This window comes from Anolis carolinensis, unplaced genomic scaffold (assembly GCF_035594765.1).
Source record: "Anolis carolinensis isolate JA03-04 unplaced genomic scaffold, rAnoCar3.1.pri scaffold_11, whole genome shotgun sequence".
Taxonomy (NCBI): domain Eukaryota; kingdom Metazoa; phylum Chordata; class Lepidosauria; order Squamata; family Dactyloidae; genus Anolis; species Anolis carolinensis.
This window is the reverse complement of record NW_026943822.1, coordinates 22010280-22031085: the sequence shown is the minus strand read 5'-3', so window position 1 is coordinate 22031085 and position 20806 is coordinate 22010280. Positions and strand designations below refer to the sequence as shown.

At 39.8% G+C, this 20806-nt stretch overlaps 1 protein-coding gene across 2 annotated transcripts in view; it reads left to right on the top strand.

Moving 5' to 3' along the window:
* scaper (S-phase cyclin A associated protein in the ER) overlaps positions 1 to 20806 on the top strand; it is a 115188-nt gene that overhangs the window by 13729 nt on the left and 80653 nt on the right. For both annotated transcript variants that reach the window (XM_062963019.1, XM_062963020.1), the window contains 12 exons: positions 2669 to 2769; positions 3086 to 3202; positions 4532 to 4683; positions 10580 to 10845; positions 12788 to 13015; positions 13133 to 13303; positions 14239 to 14314; positions 14496 to 14613; positions 14828 to 14939; positions 15548 to 15688; positions 20072 to 20227; positions 20326 to 20468. In XM_062963019.1, coding sequence (XP_062819089.1) covers positions 2669 to 2769; positions 3086 to 3202; positions 4532 to 4683; positions 10580 to 10845; positions 12788 to 13015; positions 13133 to 13303; positions 14239 to 14314; positions 14496 to 14613; positions 14828 to 14939; positions 15548 to 15688; positions 20072 to 20227; positions 20326 to 20468 — 1781 coding nt within the window. The remainder of the gene's footprint in view (positions 1 to 2668; positions 2770 to 3085; positions 3203 to 4531; positions 4684 to 10579; positions 10846 to 12787; positions 13016 to 13132; positions 13304 to 14238; positions 14315 to 14495; positions 14614 to 14827; positions 14940 to 15547; positions 15689 to 20071; positions 20228 to 20325; positions 20469 to 20806) is intronic.

Below are 20806 nucleotides of genomic sequence, written 5' to 3'. Positions count from 1 at the left end.
ACTCTATGCATTTGTATTCTTGTTATTTTTGTTTTAAAGACGTGGCCAAGTTCAAATAGATTATCGTTTTTATCAGCTGTCTGCCTGAAGTCAGATTTGTCAAGGTCCAAAGATTTAATTTGATGTCTTTGCCAGGTTAGATTGTATGTCATTGCTGTGAAATAGGATGATATCACTTGATCTTTTATTAATTTGAACTCTCCCATTTGAGAATATTCTCATTAAAGAATAGCTAATCATAGACTTTAAATCGGTATTGGTCAAAGCAGTCGTTCCTTTGTGTTATAACTGCTGTAGTGTTGTTACGGAAGTCAGTTGTTTCATAGACAAAATCTTCCAAGTGAATAAGTCATACTGAATGGGAAAGTGTTTTATTCTTAACTTCTGGGAGAGGAATTTGATTAGCAAATGCTTGTGTTGTAGCCCACAAAATCCTGTGCCGTAATACATTAATTAGCCCTTAAACTGGCACAAGAACTTCTGTGTGCCTTTATTCTCTCTATGAGACATAGCCTAGCATAACCTATCCCTGGAAATTGTTGGATAACCAAGGGCAGTGGCACCATCTAAATTGACAGGAGTTGGTCATCTAAGCCCTTTACACATGTGCAGGGCTAGACATGTTATTCTAGATGTCAGCATTGCTTTTTTGGTGCTGGCCTGCTCGGTACTGAATAAATAAATATTTCAGCATCGAGACAGGACTCGGATTACTTGCAGGAGCCCAGGGGACCTTTGCTTTCTCTGCCTTTCCAGCTCCAGCGGACCTAAATGGGAATGGCTGCATGCAGAATTTCAGCTTCAGTACAGCCTTGTTTCCTTTGTTGACATATTTTTTCAGTCTTGGAGAGATAAGGATGAGGAGAGAGAAAGTCTATGAGGTTTATTCAGGATTTCCCTCATCCTTTATTTTATTTTGTAAACATTAACTGTACTGTATTTGCAGGTTAGAATCAAATAGAGTAATTACTTTCAACTGGATTGGTTCTTTCCTAGTCTTTTCAAATGGGTTTGAAAATTTCAAAGTTCAGGAGTTCTTTAAAGTATCAGGAGAATGGTATTCTGAAAATGCAGAGTGAATAGGTTCCTTTTTATTATGTATTTTATTTAATAAAAACAATAACTGGAAAATGTACGAATCATGGATGAAAACTGGGGAATAAGTATCTACATCTAAAGAATCGCAACATTCATTTTGGCAGCTACATCTAAAGTAAGAGAGGAAGTGGGTGAAATTCATTGGTTCTGTTTATTTTAATAGGTGTATTTTTAGAAATAGGTTTTAATATGTGTCTTTTATATAATGTTTATGATGATTATGTGTTTTTCATTATGTTGTAACCCGCCTCGAGGCAAGAGAGGAAGTGGGTAAGAAATAAAATAATAATAATAATAATTTGGCGCACCCCATTGCTGTATCCCTGAGCCCACCTGAGGAACTTCAGAATTCTTTTTCTGTAGGAATTTGAAGAGGCGTTTGTTTGACCTTGAAAAATAATGAGATTTTGATATGGTTGAGACTTGTGCAGAAGCAGACGTTTCTGTAACGGTTCCTCTTTTTTTGTCAGCACCTTCTCAAGTGCTCCATGATTCCCCTGCTTCAGCACCGCAGGCTGTATCTGCTGTGCACAGGGCGATATGGGAACGGGAGGGCTTTATCGGCGGCCCAGGTCCCAGGGCCCTGCATCCGGGGATCGTGTGTCAATGGGACAAAGGGATGGCGCCAACCGTCCCGCCGTGTGCGCCAGCAACTAGAATTAATTACCAACCAATCGAATCCGTCGCAGCCCATTGGTAAACTAATTGGTAATTTTAGCCATACGTCTATATGTAGTTATCAGGAGGCCTGTAAGCGACGCTTTCAGAGACACTTTTGTTTGGCTGCCTCCCGCTCGACAAAATGGCCTTCATAGCTTTCGGGAGAAAGATGTGCATCAGTGGCTATGGGGCCGCTCCGGTTGCTTGTCTTGTTTGTATTCCCTTGTTCGTAAAACAGGACTTGGGTTACAAGCTGCTGGCCCTGATAATTTTGGTAAATGATGGAGCACAGTGTTCACCGGAAGAGGCTCCTTAAACCCATTCATTGCAAAAATGTTGTGTTTACGAGCCATAGTTAGAGAGGAGACAGCCCCTCTCCTCTGATGGAGACTGGGAAACCTGCGGCCCTCCAGACTGTATTGAACTGCTACTCCCAGCATCCTTCTCCTTTGGCCATCTGGTTGGAGTTTGATGTTGCAATGTGTTTTCACACGTATTGTATTGTTATTGCATCAGTTTGTTTTTTTGTGAACCATTTTGAACATAAATCTATTTGTGCAAAAAGCACTGTGTTAATAAACTGACTAGGACACTCTTTGTAATGACATATACCATGCTAAAGCATGTTTGTGGGCGTTTTCCTTGCCCGTTGGCTTCTTTCAGCTTCTGTCCCTTCAGATATGCGACTACCTAAATGCAACATTTATCATACATAAATGAGGCCTTATAAAGGTTTGAGGTTGGAGTCAGAGGTGGACATGGAATCGAGGGTCATCTGCCATATTTATTTCCAGAATTGCCTGGCTTGTCTTTTCTCTTCATTACAAGACTCCTAAGAATGTTTGCAGTTATTGATGCCTAAATGGCTGTGTTGTGATATCATTTCTTTCTGTCAATGTTTCTGTTGTAGGAGGTGCTAATGATGCTGGACAACTACGTGCGAGATTTCAAGGCTTTGATTGACTGGATACAGCTACAAGAGAAGCTAGAGAAAGCAGATGCACAAAGCAGGTAAGCAGGAAGCTGTTTCCATGTATCCTTTTTTATAAAAATAGCTTCGTTTAGAAACCCTCTGAATTTTAATTGGGGCTGGAAAGCAACTGATAAGTGAAGGCTGTTGCTTTCAAGCCCTGCTCATCTGCTTTTCTGAAGTATCAGGCTAGCATTATACGATCTTGAAAAAGATGGAGAAAATACTTACCGTGAGGCCAGGGAGAAGGGATATGCAAAACAACGGGGCCTTCTGCAACCTGTTAGTGTGTTTGCACTTGTAGATTAAGTAGGGATATCCCTTAACCTTTTTTACTTTGTGTTCCATTTTTGTCAGACCTACTTCGCTTGCATGGGAAGTTAAGAAGATGTCCCCAGGACGCCACGTCATTCCAAGCCCTTCGACTGATAGAATCAGTGTCACGTCAAATGCACGGAGAAGTTTAAATTTTGGGTATGAGAGCACAAAGTTTTAAATAATTCCTTGGATGAAAATTGTGATGGATCTGATCGTTGTCACCGATTTCTCACTATAGCTTTGGTTGCTATATCATTGGCCTGATTTCTCTTTAGGCCTCTTAGGTTTAATTTTCAAAAATATTGGTGAGGCTTGAACTTCCTTCAAGCTGAGCTTCTTATCTCCTCTTCTGGTTTCTCCCTTCAGTGGTCCTGTTTCACTTTATTTCTGTCAACACTCACCAACCGCATTTTGCTGTTACAAAGGGAAGGCAATATTTATCTTAAGTTCCATTAATGCTGGTGTCTTGACACATGTGGCTGAGGGAGCCTTTGGGAATGCCAGACCTGACAGCGAAATTGGCTCTGGTGTGAGATGCAGAGGCCTGGCTCTTCTTGTTGTCATTTTGCAGTGGGGAGCGAGGTGGAAACACCATTCGTGGCAAGAGATAATATGGAATGGGATTTAAAACAATCCAGTTTCAAAACTATTGCCCTGGAGACATTTCTCCATCAAAGTATAGTTGGCTCTCAGTATCCATGGGTTCTGTGTTCACATATACAACCAGCTATGATTTCAAAATATTTATTAAAAAATCCCCAAAACAAACTTTGATTTTGCCTCATGACAAGCATCATACTTTAGTCCCTCACCATTTCACAGTGTTTCTATTTTATGTTCACTACGCTATTGCATGTAGCAAAATTTGAAAAATGTTCTGTTCCTGAGTACTGTGAGTTTTTTTGGGCTGTATGGCCATATTCCAATAGCATTACATGGCCATACAGCCCAAAAAACTCACAGTACCCAGTGATTCCGGCCATGAAAGCCTTCGATAACACATTCTTCTGTTCCTGGTTTGAAAGTGTTATTTCTTTTTTAAATTGTACAGTCCTTACTTTGAAAGTAGTTGTTACACTCCAGAAACTTCATTTTTGTGGTTGCCACAAACTATGTTGAATTGGTTGAGACTCTATAAGATATTCATTGAAAAACTAGAGCAAAATGTGGTGCAGGATCATCCCGCAAAAACAAAAACAAAATCATGTGTCATAGTGTAATGGGACTTGAGCATTTATGAATGTTAGTAATAACAGGGAGTCCTAGAATTAGAACCCAGCACATACCAAAAGGTACACTCTATTCTGTGCAGATCTGTGTTTGTATCTTGATAGCTGGTTAAAATCACTTCTTGGTGATGTTACTCCTTGACCTGAAGCAGCGGATGCCAAGAAGAGTTTGTAAGCAAATAGTTGTCAGAATACATAGGAAGTGTAAAACATCTCTGATGGAACTGTAGACCACATAGGTTTTCCTGCCTTTTAGGGCCCCACCTGCAGCAGTGGCCTCTAACCGCCTGGCTCCGTCGGGAGTGAGTTGGGCCGACAAAGTGAAAGCCAACCACACGGCAACGGCTCCCATTTCGGAGACGCAAGCGCGCATGCCAACGCCGGTCCAGAAGTCCTCACGGAGAAATGGCAAGTGCTTGAGGGTCCTTCTTTTGAGAAACCATTTGCTTAAAAGTGGGTAATGATCGCATTTTTGATGTTGTGTTTATTATCACACGAAGAATGAGTTCCAGTGAGACATAGGCTTGTGAGCCAGTAGAGTTGGACCTTAAATTCTCTAGTGTTTTGTGCCAGTTGCCTATGTTTACCATTTAAATGACTGGATAATCTCTGGCATTTTATTCCAAACCAATGCTATATAGGAGAGCAGGAATATATAGAGGAATGCAAGTCCTATTTTGTTGTTAAAGGCCTTCAGGTCCATTCCAACTTACCTGGGGCTTTCTTGGCAATATTGGTTCCAAAGAGGTCTATCCTTGCCTTCCCTTGAAGCTGAGAGAAAGTGACTTATCTGAAATCACTCACTGGATTTCCTTGGTTTCCTTGAGTCCTTAGAGACCACCCTTGCTCTGCTGCCTATGCATTCAAATTTAATCCATGATTTATTTGAATAAGCTAAAAACATGTACATTCTTTGTGTCGCCTGACCCTTTTTTCTGTCCAGGTCTTGTGCCACCCTTTAAAAGACAAACAGATTTATAGCGGCAAATAAAATTGCAGTCGTTTATGTATGCCACGATAAATCTTTTAATTTTAAAGCCACCTCCAGAGTCGTAAGTGTTCTTCTCCAGAGTGTGACGGTTGGTGGCTCACCTGACTTGAAAACAAGCATAAATTGGAGTACCGTTCAGTGTTGGCCGTAATGATGAAAGTAAAGCCATTTGCTTGTTATTCTTATTTAAAGAAAACCCTTCTCAAGCTTCAGTGGCAGAGATTGCTACTGAGTCAAAAGGTGTTGAGTTTCACAGGTTTGGAAGTGTACAAGTGGCCCCTCAAGAGCTGATGTCGTCAGGAAAAAGATGGGGTGTAGACTGGCTGTCTGTAGAGACCCGCCGTAAAAAAAAACATACGTTAAAAGCGATAATGGGTTGCTTGTTCTTCAAGTACAATCAGTGTCCAAGCTTGATGTAGTTTCTTTTCCTTGAAAAGTCCTTCTGGCTATAGGATTTGGTAGCCAAGAGAGTTCAGAACCTCCCTTTGGAAGAGAGATTACCAATCCAATCCGGTGCATTGATTTGTCTTATTTGTTTTTTGGATTTTTTCTCCTGGGATAGGTTTTTTTTGTCTACAGAGAACTAAACCCCGTTGATTTCGGTTGGAGATTGATGTGGCGTTTTGCTTTATATGTTACATAATAAGATAGTACCCAGTTGGGACTGTAAAGAAAATACTCAACAATACTAGCATACTATAATACACACGTTTAAACCTGGATGAGAATATATACATTTAAGTTTTTTTATATATACTTTTCTATATATACTTTTCTTATAGCATTTTGATATAGATATATGTGCCCTGTCGATATATAGGATTGCAACCAAGTTCTTCTACTTTCTAATCTGGCATCCTTCCATACTATACCAATATAGTGCAGTGAATCCATATTCATAGCCATGCTTCCTTGTTTCGGGAGGGATAGCCGGAGAGCTCTCGTGCCTCATCAAACTACAAACCCCGGGGTTACATAAGATTCAGCCATGGCAGTTAAAATGGGGCATAGTACTATGTTTGTGTAGCATGAAAGATCCCCTAGAGACGGACCTTTATTTATGGAAATTTGTCAGCCAATATTTTTTGATACGGAGGGCTGCGTTCGGTGGCATGTCTGAATGAATAGGATGCTGTAAGTGAACTTAAGCAGGGAGCAGATCACAGAAATATTGCCACAACCATCGCAGGGTAATTTATTCCCCTGGTTCTCAGCGGAGGATTTATAGCATTGTAAAGATACGCAATCCCTGCTGGAAGCTGGATGCCTGTTCTCCTCTCTTTTGATTCCTTTCTTGCTTTTTGCAATGCCTCCTATATATTTCTGCTTTTTTCCGAGTGGCTCGGCTAGGGCCAGGGACTACACTGTTCCTTTTTAGTTCCTTGCAATAGCATTTTATTATCATGAGTGATTTTTGGCTCCCTTTTGGTCATGAAGTCCTCCCTAGGTGATATTACTCATATGTAGATCACTGAAAAGTTAACTTTTGGCCTATAAGGCCCAGACTCCAACTTGGATATTCTGGGGACGGTAGCCCCAAAAGTAACTCTTTCAAATTATAGAAATGATATTCTTGACCATCCCATTCCTTCACTTTGGAAATAATCTTCTGTAAAGCTTACCTCGACTGGTTATGTCATTTCACATGGGATGATGGTTTGCTTTGCATGAAATGTTTACTGAAACATGCTTTTTTATTGTGTCAGAAGCAACTTAAGAGCATACTACAAGTTGCTTCTGGTGTGAGAGAATTGGCCATCTACAGAGACATTGCCCAGGGGATGCCCGTATGTTTTGCCATCCTGCTGGGAGGTTTTTCTCATGTCCCTGCAAGCTAGAGCTGACAGACGGGAGCTCACCTTGTCTCACGGATTCGAACCAGCGACCTTCAGGTCAGCAGTCCAGCCGGCACAAGGGTTTAACCCACTGCGGCTCTCACCGAAACGTGCTGAACTATTCCTGTATTTGATGTTATAGAAAGTTAATATTTAAGTATTTTTTCTTTCTCTGGCACTACATTTTCTGGTTTAGAAGTAATACCCAGGAACATCTATTCGGTTAATTGAAGTATACTTGTAGCTTATTTTAAACTAGTTTTGTTTTTTATAGCCAGTTTAATCTGTTTGGATGGTGTTCATTATTTATTTATTTACTACATTTATATCCTGCTCTTCTCACCCCGAAGGGGACTCAGAGCGGCTTACAAATCAAATGTACATACAATATAAGCATTAAATTACTTTATTGTACTATATCATTATGTGTTGGAAGCCATCCTGAGACCTCTTGATATATTAATATTTTGATGAAATATAAATAAATATAAAACTAAGCTTACTCAAGTGGTGAGTGGTTGTCAGGTGCAGTATTGGAACTCAAATACAGTAGAGTCTCACTTATCCAACACTCGCTTATCCAACGTTCTGGATTATCCAACGCATTTTTGTGATCAGTGTTTTCAAGATATCGTGATATTTTGGTGCTAAATTCATAAATACTGTAATTACTACATAGCATTACTGCGTATTGAACTACTTTTTCTGCCAAATTTGTTGTCTAACATGATGTTTTTGTGCTTCATTTGTAAAATCATAACCTAATTTGATATTTAATAGGCTTTTCCTTAATGCCTCCTTATTATCCAACATATTCACTTATCCAACATTCTGCTGGCCCGTTTATGTTGGATAAGTGAGACTCTACTGTAGGTTTAGAACGAACGATTACTCTACCTCTAAGGCCTATGTGACTGGGCTAAAACAGGAAATCAAAGCCAATTTAGATAATAATGAAATCAACTTTGCAACCTTGAGGATTTCTTCCCCTGATCCGCAAGTAAAATATTCTCCCTGGTTGCAAGAAGTCCTGTTTCCAGGTGAAATGAGAGCTGACTTGACGTTGGCCATATTGCGTGTAACAAATCTCGTTTAAATGTTTAATTTCAAGCGCCAACACCTTTGCCTTGCCGTGTCACGTCTTTGCCTCGTTACTGTTGTTAATAAGGTTACAGGACAGTTCTTCCAGATGGAGTAACATTAAAAGGCATAAAGCTTAAGTGACTTTGGAGGTAGGGGAGGCGACAGAAGGGCTCAGAAGAACAGATGGTTTGTCACTTCCATGTAATACAAGAGGAAGCGGGGAGCTCAGTGTGTGACTAGAGAATTGTCAGAATGGCCCCGTGAATTATTCATGGACAAAACTGGGCAAGTAACCAAATCCTGACTGCGATAGCCGGCGTGGGATTGTCCGCAAAGTGCACGGTGCTTTTCAGAACGAAACACCTGTCGTGATCATAGATGGTGGCATGCAGGAGCCAGATCTTGAGCTCTGAAGGTTGTATTGATCCAGAAGCAAGAGCGATGAGGGCTATGAGCTTTTTGAGTTGCTCTCCAACCAAACCTGGCCTAGTTTCAGTGGACCTTGGTGGGCTTTTTGGGCAGCAGTAAAAATGGTAGCAGTGTGGGACATTTAAGTGGCATCTCCTTGTCTATGCAGTACCAGGGAAGATATCACAGATGGACCCTTAAGCCTCAATAGATACCATCAAGGCTGGCTAAGAGAATCTAGAACAGGTCTGGACAAACTTCGGCCCTCTAGGTGTTTTGGACTTCAACTTCCACAATTCCTAACAGGAGTTGAAGTCCAAAACACCCAGAGGGGCGAAGTTTGCCCAGACCTGATCTAGAAGAGCTTCAAGGATTCAAGTTGGTCTTGGGGGATTGACCCCTGGAATCATTGAAGTTGCCTGGCGATGTAGTCCAATTCGGAGGTTGCTATGCCAGGAATAATAATGACTGTTGGCCAACCCCCACCTCTATCTTCTCTCCCGTTCATCTCTTGAGTTGGATGCTCCATGTTGTGGTCTCCTAGGACAGGTATGGTCAAACATTGGCCTTCCAGGCCCCGGAGGGCCAAAGTTTTACCCAGGCCTGATCTAGAAGAGCTTCAAGGATTGAAGTGTTTCCTGGAGGAGGTTTTTAATGTCAGGAAAGCTTCCTTATTCTACTACTTCTCAAGTCTGTAGAACCCAAAGAAGTATTTGAGGATTTCACCAGAGTCTGTTACCTCCAGCATCCATTTTCTCCTTTCTCCTTGCCTATTCCAACATGTTGGCATTGTTCATCATTGGACGCTGGAGACCAGAGTTTGAACCTTCACTTGACCAGGGAAACCCATGGGGTGATTTGGGTCACACCACATTCTTTCAGAGCAAGGCAAAAGCCATTTTCTAACAAATTTTATGAAGAAGATCCTCTGACTATTTTACTTTAAAGTTAGCATGAGTCAGAAATGACGAGAAGGTAAACAAGAAGAGTCAAATGTTAGGGATGATGTTGCCATCTAAAACATTCGGAAAGGGACAGGTAGGAAAATACTATTTCAGTCAAGGAAAGTATACCATATATACTCGAGTATAAGCCGACCCGAATATAAGCCGAGGCACCTAATTTTACCACAAAAAAACTGGGGAAAACATTGACTCCAGTATAAGCCGAGGGTAGTAAATTTCAGAAATAAAAATAGATATCAATAAAATGACATTAATTGAGGCATCGGTAGGTTAAATGTTTTTGAATATTTAGATAAAGCTCAAATTTAAGATAAGACTGTCTAACTCTGATTAAATCATTATTCTCATCTTCTTCAGTGTAAATGTGCTTATGTATCCTTTTAGTAATAACAGAGTAAAATAATACTTGTAATAATAATAATAATAATAATAATAATAATAAATACGGAAAATAAGGCGCTGATCCTTCTAAACGCTTTCTTTAAACGAAGTAATAATAAGTAGAGTAAAATAATAAATGCAATAATAATAATAGATCAGAGTGAAATAATAAATGTATTAATAATAATAAAAATAGAGTAAAATAAATGTAATAGTAGCATCAATAACAGAGAAAAATAATAAATGTAATAATACCAATAATAATAGAGAAAAATAATAAATGTACCATATATTCTCGAGTATAAGCTGACCCAAATATAAGCCAACCAGGACCCTCACATAAGCTGAGGGGTTTTTTTTCAGTCTTTAAAAAAAGGGCTGAAAAACTAGGCTTAAACTCAAGTATATACAGTATATTGTTCCTCTGTCTTCATGGATGTAAAACAACCCTGATTTTGCCATAGTATTATGAGAAACTCTAGTTTTACTCTACTATTGTATATTAAAGGACTTGAGCATTCATGGATTATAGTATTCATAGAGGGTGAGACCCCAAACACCACTGTACCTTTTTGGTTTTTCTAAATAGATGACATATATGGGTAGTATCGTTGTACTAAATGGTTTGCCTTTGAATCTAGAGCGAAGAGATGCCGAAGGGTGGGAGACAGTTCAGCGTGGGAGGCCTGTGAGGTCCAAATCGTTTCCTTTGGCCACAAAGACGGCTTCCTCCGCGGAATTATCGCGGTTCAAGGATGACAGCGACAAGGAAAATGCCGTCCTTCGTCCCTCGGAGAATAAGCAGAAAGGCTTGTTGACAGAAGACGGTATGTCGAAAACTACAGAGCCTGTCTGGAAAGATCCTTCTCATCATCAGTGTGAGCACCCCCTTGCTGAAAGAACACAGGTGAGCATCCTTTTGGCTGTCCCACCCACATAATGTTTTTGGGGAATATACTTGAATGAAATTGTTATTTTTGCAACCCATTTTAAAGCTCAATCCAATCACTGGTCAATTTTGTATAGCACATCTGGTCCAAATAGAGCCTTGCCTGCGTCTTTTATTTTATTTCAAAGTGGTACTTTTCTTTTTTGGAGAGCTAAAATCTAAATTTCATTTTCTTCTGTTGAGGCGCTGCTCCTTCTAAATGCTTTCTTTAAATGAAATTAGGACCTGAAAGCTGCCTTTTTATGAGCTTCCCTTTCCCTTTTCAAATAGGGCTGCCTTCCACCTGATTCATGGGGTCAGACGTGTTTTATTAGGTGTTAATTTTCCTAACAGAGTTTATATTTCAGGAGGATGTTGAAAGCTCTCAAAGAAAAGTTTGCGTTAAGTGAGGCACATTATCTCCTTGGTCGTCATATATAACTTCCTTCGTCTCTCAGGGAGTTGATAGAAGCAAGCAGATGTTACAGCCTTTTGCAAAGGAGGGGAAAGAGCAGACGGGTCTGAAATTACTCTTTTTAAACAAGGAGGGCACGGAATAGGAGTGGATAATAGTTCTTTGAAGACTGGAGTTGGGCAGACAGTGATGACTTTGGTTTGCTAGCCTTCTGAACATGACAAGATTTTGGATTCGAGTACAAGATTATGTTTCAAAAGTAATGCAGATAGGAATGGAGCCATCTTTTTGGCTTAATAGATGAGAAGTTCTAGCTACTTTTAAATTGCAGTGTAAAGAAAATGGTTTAATAAGCATATTTAGTTACTCTGGAACTATTTGAACAGCAGTTTGTCAAGATGCTATTTTCTCATCATTCGTAAGGATTTGGGATTAAAAAATATGAAAATTTTACCCTTTTTAGAATGCCAGATTGTTGGTGGTGATATCTGCATCATGTTTTGAGAATTAGCAGACATATGTTTTTTGTAGCTGCTTTTTAATAGAGGACATTAATGGTTTCTGATCATTATCAGTTGAGGACGTAGAAATCATTTTTATTTCCCTATATTAGCAGTGTTGTTATTATTATTATTTATTTTTACTCTCCGGTAGGAGACTCGAAGCAGCTTACATTTTAAAAAAATATTATAATATGGTTTTAAATATACAAATATAAAAATTTTAAAACAGAAGTAAATATCATTAGTACAGTAGACTCTCACTTATCCAACATAAACGGGCCGGCAGAATGTTGGATAAGCGAATATGTTGGATAATAAGAAGGGATTAAGGGAAAGCATATTAAACATCAAATTAGGTTATGATTTTACAAATTAAGCACCAAAACATCATGTTATGCAACAAATTTGACAGAAAAGGTAGTTCAATACGCAGTAATGCTATGTAGTAATTACGGTATTTACAAATTTAGCACCAAAATATCATGATGTATTGAAAACATTGACTACAAAAATGCGTTGGATAATCCAGAACATTGGATAAGCGAGTGTTGGATAAGTGAGACTCTACTGTATTAAAAACTATTCAGTTAAAATCCATAAAACATATTCAGAACTAAAAACCACAGCAGCCCCTGACATCATCTTAAAGGGTTTAGTTGTAGTTTAAATTTGTTAGATGTATTACGTTGTACTTGTTTAATTTTGTATCATGTTCTATTTACGTTTGTCTAATTCTCCCTAAATGTTGTTTTTGTATATCAAAGCCTTGTGTGTGTATATATATATAAATAGAGGCAGAAATCACTGCATCACATAGCAGCAGTGAATTACTTTTTAAACACTGTAATGAATTGTTGAGCCAAATTGTAAAAAAAAAATTCTCCAAGTTCTTGTTCTTTGTGCAAAATCTCTCCGCAATAATGTGCTCTTGGATAAACACAACGATAAGGCTAAGCTTTAGGAGCTCAGCACCTTTCTCTGCTTTACTCCTGTCTTGTAATAGTTCATGGCCCGTGTCCTGGAGGACGTCAAGATCTCTGAAAAGAACGGCTTGGGAGATGGCTCTCTTCAGGCCCCTTCCGAAGTTCCTGTTGTCCTCATAGATGCTGAGCATCCTCCAAAAGATCCGCAGGTGGAAGAAACGGTCTGCGTCACTTCCAAGAATGATAATGGGAGCCAAGGAGAAAAAAAGAAGATTGAAAGCGAAATGGACCCAGCAGATATTTCGAACGTGAGCATTTTAGGAAATTTAAGTTTGTTCTAAAATCTGTTTACAAAGGCTCCGTATTTACCTGTATGTCCACATTTTCAGTCTTAGAAATATCTGACTATGGGTTTGCTTTTCTAGTCCATGGCAGAAGTCTTGGCTAAAAAGGAGGAGCTGGCCGACCGCCTGGAAAAGGCCAACGAAGAGGCCATCGCTAGCGCTATTGCTGAAGAGGAACAGCTGACCAGAGAGATCGAAGCTGAGGAGAACAATGACATCAACATCGAAACCGACAACGACAGTGACTTCTCTGTGAGTTTTCCTTCTTTCCAAATGAATGATCATCCAGAAATCTCTAGTGCCGCACTACATTACAAGAGCCCAAGTTCTGTGAGGAGTTGCGATGACAGTTAAAGTTGGAATCATAGTGCTGTAATTGTTTAATGTGAAGGCAGGTCAGGAGTTATGGTCAGCATTTGTATCACCTTTGATATTACCAAATACCTGTTAGGAAGGGTGGGAATTAAAGTCCAAAACACCTGGAGGGAGGGTCAAAGTTTACCCATGCCTGATCCAAGTCCATGCAATCCATGACACTTTCAAATCCTGCTTTATTGTATGGTTATAACATTGTTATGATGGTTTAGCTATGACAGTTTGTAATCATTCAGTCCACACTCCCATTTTTTTTCTCCCTTTTTTTTCTGTAAGTAGGGACATTCAGTTATAAATCCACCACAGCTTAAAATGATGTCCGTACTTGGCAACTTGGGCTGGCTTCCAGTTCATGGCACTCGTAAGCACAAGCCAGAAGAGATTTAAAAAATGAGGCATTAAAATCTGGTCCTTGATATATGCACTACATCTTTGTAACATGATAGCCATGTATAAATATGTGAAAGGGTGTCATAAGGAAGAGGGAGCAAACTTGTTTTCTGCTGCCCTGGAAACTAGGACTCAGAGCCATGGGTTCAAATGACAGGAAAGCAGATTCCACTTGAGCATTAGGAAGAACTTTCTGACTGTAAGAAGAGCTGTTCAGCAGTGGAACTCTCTGCCTCAGAGTGTGGTGGAAGCTTCTTCCTTGGAAGCTTTAACCAGAGATTGGATGGACATCTGTCAGGTGTTCTTTTATTGTGCTTTTCCTGCATGTAGTTTCTTCCAATCCTTTCATTCTAACTTGATTGAATTGCTTTTGTTTGTGTGAGAAGTTTATGTTCCCCTTTTTTTTTGGGGTCAAATTTCAGGCCAGCATGGGAAGTGGGAGTTTTTCCTTCTGCGGCATTTCCATGGACTGGAATGATGTCCTAGCTGATTATGAAGGTAAGCACCCCTTTATAGAAATATAGACTTCACAACGTTATATTGTGTATCTTATGAGAACCTGCTATACATCCTTCCTGTCCACAATTACATTGAGAGCACGATTCTTATAACCCAGTGTTGATAAATACTGCAATTCCTAATTTTTGACACAAACTTTGCTCTGTTTTATTCTGCTTAGCTCGTGAATCGTGGCGTCAGAATAACTCTTGGGGTGACATCGTGGAAGAAGAACCTTCCCGACCGCCAGGCCATGGGATACACATGCATGAGAAGCTCTCCTCGCCCTCTCGCAAAAGGTCTTCCTTTTTAAAACATTTACATCATTATATTATAATTTACATCATTTTTATTACATGTTTTACATTATTACTATTATTTTTACAATTTTACATTATATTATTATTATTATTATTATTATTATTATTATTATTATTATTATTATTATTATTATTACATTTGTCCTTCTCAAAATGACAACAGTCTTACTGGGCTTCTCCAATATTTCAAAAGGACCATTGCAGAATCTAAAAAGAAACACGAAGAAAAACAGATGAAAGCTCAGCAGTTGAGAGAGAAATTACGCGAGGAGAAAACTCTGAAGCTTCAGAAGTTAATGGAACGGGTAATTTTCTTTTCCAGCTTTTTATTGGTGCATTGTGTTAAACTGCTCCTGTTTTGTTTTGCCAGAGGAAACTCAGGCTGTAAATTACCCATGTCTTTTAGTGCTGACATTCTTTAAATGTACCCTTCGCTGATCTTTCTGTATCACACACACATCCTTCTTTGAGCAAAGAGGTAAATATTACCTGAGGTTTCAGGGTTCAGTCAGATCTCTTATATTAAGTGAAGTAAGAGAGCTTTTGTCATGTTGTGCATCCCATTACGTTAGACCTTTAAAAATGTTGACACGCATTAAACTTGGAACGATTGCCGTGAAATACATTGAGATTTATGGCATCTTTCCCCAACTCCCATTTTCTGTGTGGCAGGTGCCTTGGACAACGAAGTTGATTGAAAGGCCTCACAACTTAATTTAGAGTTGGACCAACATGGCGCCAACATCACTCCATGCAGCCTTTTTAAATGACACTCGAATGACATTTATTAGATTATTGGCAGGAGATGTGTCAAAATCATTTAACATTCTGCTGTATACAAAAGCAACTATTAGTATTGAAAAAAATGTGAAATGCGTTGCCGATTTATTTACCATCCTGTTATTATGTGTAGGAAAAAGATGTACGGAAATGGAAGGAAGAACTGTTGGATCAGAGGCGGAAAATGATGGAGGAAAAGCTGCTCCATGCTGAATTCAAGCGGGAAGTGCAGTTGCAAGCCATTGTGAAGAAAGCACAAGAGGAAGAAGCTAAGGTGGGTCGCACGGGATTGAAAGGAATGCTGTGTTTTGTGGACAGGCTCCATTCTTTTCAGTGGGACTTACAGGCAAATCTACTGCTGAGCCTGTAGTTCAGAGGCAGATGCCTTCTTTGTGTCCAGGTTCAATACCTGTGCCAGTAGGACTGATAGAAGAAACCCCAGAGAGTTGTTGAACTATTTGAGAAGACACTGCTTTGCTCCAAAGTCATTCCTTATAAGCCTTGGTTTCCATACCTTTGACTGTTTTGGGTGTCCTCTGATTTCCATGCCTGGACATAGTGTTATTCTACATAAAGTTCTGACCAAAGCAGAAGAATATGAGACGAGAGTGTTTATTAAACCCTGTTCCAACTTTTGTTACCATCAGAAGTGGAGACAGGAGAAAGTGCTTCACAGATAGCCATCATGGCCAGTTAAATGTATCCAGATAATTTTTCCATTCCTCCCCGCTGTTTTTTCTGGTTTCTCCCCAATTAATAATAATAATAATAATAATAATAATAATAATAATAATAATAATAATAATAATGTTATTTTTGTATCCCACCTCCATCTCCTTGAAGGGACTCGGGGAGGCTCACATGGGGACAAGCCCAACAACACAAGTTAAAACACAGAGCAATCAATTAAAACATAACTACATAAAACAATAAAAACACATCAACAGAATTAAAAATTTTCCCAGGCCTTCCCATCTCTACTCAGTGGACTAATAAATAAACAAATCTATGTATCTATTGGAGCCCCGGTGGCGAAGCATGTTAAAGCGCTGAGCTGCTGAACTTGCAGACCAAAAGGTCGCAGGTTCAAATTCCGGGAGCGGAATGAGTGCCTGCTGTTAGCTCCAGCTTCTGCCAACCTAGCAGTTCGAAAACATTCCAATGTGAGTAGATCAATAGGTACCGCTCCGGCAGGAAAGTAACGGCGCTCCATGCAGTCGTGCCAGTGGCCACATGACCTTGGAGGTGTCTACGGACAACGCCGGCTCTTAGAAATGGAGAAGAGCACTAACCCCCAGAGTCGGTCACGACTGGACTTAATGTCAGGGGAAACCTTTACCTTTACCTATGTATCTATTAGCCATGGGATCCAGGGGAGGCCTTGGAATGGGGAAAAAACCTGAAAAACTCCCTCCTCCCAATTTTTCTAGTTTGTTTCCTGGCCTTCCCATCTCTACCGTTGGCTATATTAACAGTAAAAGACAGAAGACGAGAATCCATAGACAAATAAACACAAATCACTATCACAAAGCTCCTGTAATAGTTAACTACCAGTAAAATAAATGAAAACACAATAAAACTTTGGTAAAATGGGAGTCATTGCAAGATGAAAGCAGGAGGAGTAGAGTGTCGAGTGTAAAAGATAATCGCAAACGCTATATTTGGGCTGTACTTGGGTCACAAGCAAACCATAGGATTGCACTGGAGGACCTAAAGAGGCCCACCATCACTTTTATGGGGCATTTTCTAGCTCATGGATAAGTGAAACCATGCATGTTGAATTATGCGAAAGGGGGGTCCTATACTTGTAACTGAGTCGGTTTCCGCTGCTGTTGAAGGTCCTGAAAACCCTCTGCAGTTGGCTCAACCCATTAGCGCAGCGGATGCGTCTGTCACCCCATTTAGAACCGCTCTCTAATTGGTTTTACTTTCCTCGCTGTTTCCTGACACCCATGCGACTTCTGTAATTAAATTAATGTCACATTATTCCCGGCTAAACAGATGTGTTAAAAGTGTTGCATATGTTAAGCCGTGTGAGATCCATCGTCCCTTTGGTCTGCAAAGATCAAGATTAATTGCGTCAGAAGAACCGGCTGATGCGAAGTCGAGGAAGGAGGCAATCGCTCTGGTGGCCGCCCGCTTTTTGTCTCTTAAACTCCCATCGCTCACTGCTCACTGAGCCGCAAAATCCATTCTGTTAATGTGTTTCACTCAGTAAACAAAGCAGAAAATCTGTATTTCATTGTTTTTCGCATCTAATATAGGTCAGAAACAACTTCAAAGCACCCTACAACAATAATGTCTATTTATAGAGGGTTGGGAAGGGTGTGCTGATGGGGTGAAATAGATGTCAACATTGTATAAAAGGTTTTCTGATGCTTCAGTATCAGCAGCTTTTGAGCTTTTGTAAAATACTCCCAGTTTCAAAAAAAGCCTATTATTTTCATACACACACATACATGTATACCTGTGTATATAAAGTGGAAGTATATATGTTCGTTTGTCCCACAAAGACAGGTGTTGCTAGGTAAAGTGGCCTTCTGTGATGTCACTGGGAAAGAAAGGTGATATGTGTATAAGGGGAAGCGAAGAAGGAAGGAAAGAGCTGCAAAAAAGTTATATTGCCATGAAGACATTGTGAAGTAGGATTTCTTTTGATTGAGTGTAATGCAGGACTGGCATTGGGGTTAGCTGTGTTGTGTCCTTGCCTAAACATATATGGGATCCATCGCTATTATGTGAATACAGTGGCCAATCTGTCTGCAGAATACTGTAGCTATGGACTTAAAACTTTAAAAAGTGAGCTTGGAAATAACAGGCTGAATGTCATTCCAGTACCAGAGTTATAATATAATGTAATATAATATAATAACAATATTGTGCTATGGTAATAATAAAATATAATATAATATAATGGGAGCCCCGGTGGTGAAGTGTGTTAAAGCGCTGAGCTGCTGAACTTGCAGACCGAAAGGTCCCAAATTCCCAAAGGTTCAAATCCCGGGAGCGGCTTGAGCGCCTGCTGTTAGCCCCAGCTCCTGTCAACCTAGCAGTTCGAAAACATGCAAATGTGAGTAGATCAATAGGTACCGCTCCGGCGGGAAGGTAACGGCGCTCCATGCAGTCATGCCGGCCACATGACCTTGTAGGTGTCTACGGACAACCCCGGCTCTTCGGCTTAGAAATGGAGATGAGCACCAACCCCCAGAGTCAGAAATGACTGGACTTAACATCAGGAGAAACCTTTACTTTTTTTAATAATATAATATATTGTATATACATATAATATTGAAACGAATGTTACAATGTAATGCAATATAATATTAATAATAATACAATATAATAATATTAGTTATATATTAAATGTAATATTACTAATAATATTACAGTATAGTGCTATAGTACAATATTGCAAAATATAATGCTCATATTGTGCTATACTAATGATATAATATATTGTATGTACATATAACTCGTAAGTCGCTCTGAGTCCCCTTCGGGGTGAGAGAGGGTGGGTATAAATGTAGTAAGTAAATAAATAAATACAAGTATTACCGAGTTACATTCTGCCCATAACAAGAGATAGCTTTACTATTTTTTTTTGCAGCAGAGCTGTAACTTTTGAGTTGCCTTTTCCAGTTCTCTTCTCCCGTCTTGCCTCGAAGGCTCCAGAGAGAAATACTTGGCCTCAAGCTGCACTTCAACACTGTTCCACCAAACATGAGCTCAAGTAACCTGCTCTTAAGGAAACAGCAGCCTTTCAGATACAGATGGTCTTGCGAGTAATTTAATTAAGCTTTTGTTGTGTCTCGCCAAATTAGTCGCATCGCCCCGTCGTTCTCTTCATAGTTGGAGGCTTTCCCAGTTTATGCACCAGATCGGTGCCCAGAGTTAAAAATATCACTAGCGGCTGCTGACTCAACAGCGGAGACTTAAGTGGCTGAGGGGGAAAAAGAAAAGGCCTGAGGCTGTTAGGAATGATGGGAGTTGAAGTCCAAAACATCTGGAGGGCCAAAGTTTGCCTATTCCTTCTCTAGATGTAGATTGTGTCAACCTAATATTTGATTGTCCTGTGTTTTAACTTACTGTATATACTCGAGTATAAGCCTAGTTTTTCAGCCCTTTTTCAGGGCCGAAAAAGCTCCCCTCGGCTTATATTTGAGTGAGGGCCCTGGCCGGCTTATATTCAGGTCAGCTTATACTCGAGTAGATAGGTAATCAGAGTTGGACAGTCTCATCTTATTAAAGTCTTATTATTATCTTAAATTACAGTTTTATATAAATATTCAAAAACATTTAACCTACCAATGCCTCAAATAATGTAATTTTATTAAATTATTATTAATTTTTATTTTTGAAATTTACTAATAGCTGCTGCATTTCCCACCCTCGTCTTATACTCGAGTCAATATGTTTTCCCAGTTTTGTGGTAAAAATTAGGTGCCTCGGCTTCTACTCGGGTCAGCTTATACTCGAGTATATACGGTATGTCGTTGGGCTTGTCCCCATGTGAACCGCCCCAAGTCCCTCCGGAGGAATGGAGGTGGGATACAAAAATAAAGTTGTTATTAATTATTATTATTATTATTATTATTATTATAATATTAATATTTAAATATCTCTTGTGGTTTTTGTTCAAACTTTGGTTCCACTGCAGGTAAACGAAATCGCCTTTATCAATACTTTGGAAGCCCAGAACAAGCGCCACGACGTTTTGTCCAAACTGAAAGAATATGAACAAAGGCTGAACGAATTGCAGGAGGAGCGCCAACGGAGGCAGGAGGAGAAGCAAGCTCGCGACGAAGCCGTCCAGGTACAATGCGACAGATCATCCGAGAGTGTGATTTTGTCCGCTGAAAAGGCGATTCTGATCGACGTTGTTGAGCTTTGCCTCTTTGTGTGCTCTTGCAGGAACGTAAAAGAGTTCTGGAAGCCGAACGCCAGGCCCGGGTCGAAGAGTTGCTGATGAAGAGGAAAGAGCAAGAGGCTCGGATTGAACAGCAGCGGCAGGAGAAGGAAAGAGCGAGGGAAGACGCCGCTCGGGAAAGAGCCAGGTAGCCATATTTCTTCTCTTCTACCTCTGAAGGTGTGAGTTTTGTTGGGAGTGGAGACAGTATGTGATACAGCAGTTTCTCCTGATAGTCATCCATTCATGCCTCCTATAAGAGACGTTCAGGATTTTAATGACAATCTTGATAAAAGGGTAACGGAGCAGGTAGCCAAATTTCTCTTTTCAGCGGCAAAAAGCCGAAAGGGCTTCATGAAAAATCTATGTTGAGAGTATAACAAAGAGTATCTAGGGGACAGTTTACTAATCTGTAATCAGTTTTTGTTTCAGATTATAAAGATAGCCAAATAACCAATAGAGATTGGAGATACTTGTTATTAAGCA